This window comes from Sipha flava, unplaced genomic scaffold (genome assembly GCF_003268045.1).
Source record: "Sipha flava isolate LNK unplaced genomic scaffold, YSA_version1 17162_pilon_pilon, whole genome shotgun sequence".
In the NCBI taxonomy this organism is placed as follows: Eukaryota; Metazoa; Arthropoda; class Insecta; order Hemiptera; family Aphididae; genus Sipha; species Sipha flava.
The window spans coordinates 730-2,930 of NW_020271918.1; the positions used below are offsets into that span (position 1 = coordinate 730).

At 32.3% G+C, this 2,201-nt stretch overlaps 2 protein-coding genes across 2 annotated transcripts; one reads left to right on the forward strand and one right to left on the reverse strand.

Moving 5' to 3' along the window:
* Positions 1 to 299: 299 nt before the first annotated feature.
* Positions 300 to 1,185, forward strand: LOC112679944. Its single transcript, XM_025549893.1, has 2 exons — positions 300 to 646; positions 785 to 1,185. Exons 1-2 carry the CDS (start codon positions 594 to 596, stop codon positions 1,131 to 1,133), a joined length of 402 nt encoding a protein of 133 aa, XP_025405678.1. The 5' UTR covers positions 300 to 593; the 3' UTR covers positions 1,134 to 1,185.
* A 291-nt stretch (positions 1,186 to 1,476) lies between these two features.
* LOC112679943 lies at positions 1,477 to 2,135 on the reverse strand (the record flags this gene model as incomplete). The annotated part of the gene is made up of 1 exon (XM_025549892.1): positions 1,477 to 2,135. A coding segment is annotated over one exon (659 nt), but the record flags the coding sequence as incomplete, so codon positions are not given.
* Positions 2,136 to 2,201: the final 66 nt, after the last annotated feature.

A 2,201-nucleotide genomic window follows, 5' to 3' on the forward strand; every position in this document is an offset into this window, starting at 1 on the left:
GTTGTGCAGCTGAAAGATCATTTAGCACTTTACGAAGGGTTAAAACTTGGCTTCGGTCTACGACGGATGAAGACCGATTAAATGGCCTATGTATGTTAAGTGTCCATCGTGAAAGAGTTGATAAAAGAAAAGAAAAATTAATTGAACAATTAATAACAATGTTTGCAATAGAACAACCACGAAGACTTCAGTTTTTATTTAACTAATTTTTTAAGTTGTAAGGAGGAATATATTTTTTAATGTATTTTTTTTTTAGTGTTTGATTTCATTAAGCCCCCCCCCTGATAAATTTCCTGCGGGCGCCCATGATTGTATATCTGTAAGAGTTGTAAGGACCTACATGTATAGGTATGTTTACACTAGTGCGTTTTTTCTTGCGTTAGACGCATGCGTCATAGCGCACCACGAGTTGCACGAAAAAGCTTGCAATAACGCATGCCCTTTCGAATTGAACGGCAACATTTTCGTGACGCACGCTTAAGCGCAAGGACTTCCGCGCTCAGTGGGAATCCGTTCAACACGCCGTGCATTTTAGCCACTTACCTATTATTTTGAGCCATTACTTTAAATACCTATTTGTTTTTTATTAAAAAATGGCTGAAAGTGAAGACCAAAACCAAACATCACGTTTCATTGAAGAATACAGGTAATAAATTATTAAATTAATATTAATTTTTAATTTAATACATTTGTTTATATTAATTATTAGTTTATACATTTATTTAATTTTATTTACATAGTAATTTTAGGTAACTGAGTATTTATTTTGTTTTTTTATTTTTAGATCGTTTCCGCTACTGTGGGATGCCAATCATAAATGGTACACTAACAAAATTAAAAGAAACGATGCCATTGTCGCGATCGGCACAACATTTAACATGGACGTGGCAGCTGTAAAATCTAAAATAAAAAGCTTGCGATCATACTTTTCTAAAGAACGACAAAAAGTACTTAAAAAAAAATCTGGTTCCGGAACGGAAGAAAATTATTCTTCCTCATGGTTTGCATATAACTCGCTGCTTTTTATTTCTGATTCAACAACACCAAGGGAAACTAGGGATAGCGAGGAAGATGGTAACCCGACAACAAGTATTAGTAATAATGAAAACGTAAGTTATTTTATTTTTAAGTAATTCTATTAGTAGATTTTGTTATTCGTTTATTCCTCAAATTGTATTATTAGATTCTGCGCGTTGTTTTTTATCTGTTATCTGCGATAACCATACAAAATACTGGGTTTATACATAGACCTTATAAGGTCTATGGGTTTATATTATCATACTATTAAATAATTGATATTATCTGTAAATAAATAAACCATATAATAATATAATATAATTTTACACTATATTGTATAATAATAATAAAAATAATAATAATAATATCTTGCACATAATAGTACGTATAGTACGTAAAAATCTAATATAATCAAAAATAGAAATAACTCAATATTTCTACAATCCTACTGTATTTTGTTTACATGTATATATCCTGAAAGGGAACTGATCCGATTTCGGACATGAAATATTGCATAAATTCTTCCCTGACATTTGTTGCTGTTGTCGCTGGTCTTCGTGGAATTGATCGAAGTGGCATCAAACCAGTGTCACCAGAAGTGATTTCTCTCCACGATCCAGAAATAATTTCCCCTGTACATGAATCATAACTATCGAAACACCCTGACGTTGAATAAAATTGTCTAGAATCGGGTTGCACTCTTAAAAAATTGTGAAGGTAAACACAAGCCAGTACAATATTAACTATTGTGTCTTCAACTTTTATTTCTATCGGCTTGCGAAAAACTCTAAACACAGAAGAAAGTAATCCAAATGTATTTTCTATAATACGACGCGCTCTGGACAACCTGTAATTGTATACTCTTTTTGGAGATCCTTTGTTTAAATCTGTCTTGTAAGGTTTCATAATATGTTCAGTTAGTGGGAATGCATCATCGGCCACTAAAATATAAGGAAGTGATAACGTACGACCAGGTAGTGGTTCATTTTCTGGCAAATTAAGTTCATTTTTTTCGAGTTTATTATAAAACGAAGTATTTTTGAAGACACCTCCATCTGAAATTCGGCCTTGGCATCCAACGTTAACGTACAAGAAACGATAGTTTGCATCAACTATTCCTAATAAAACAATACTATTTGTTCCTTTGTAATTGTAAAACTCACTTATCGTATTTTCTGGTTTTT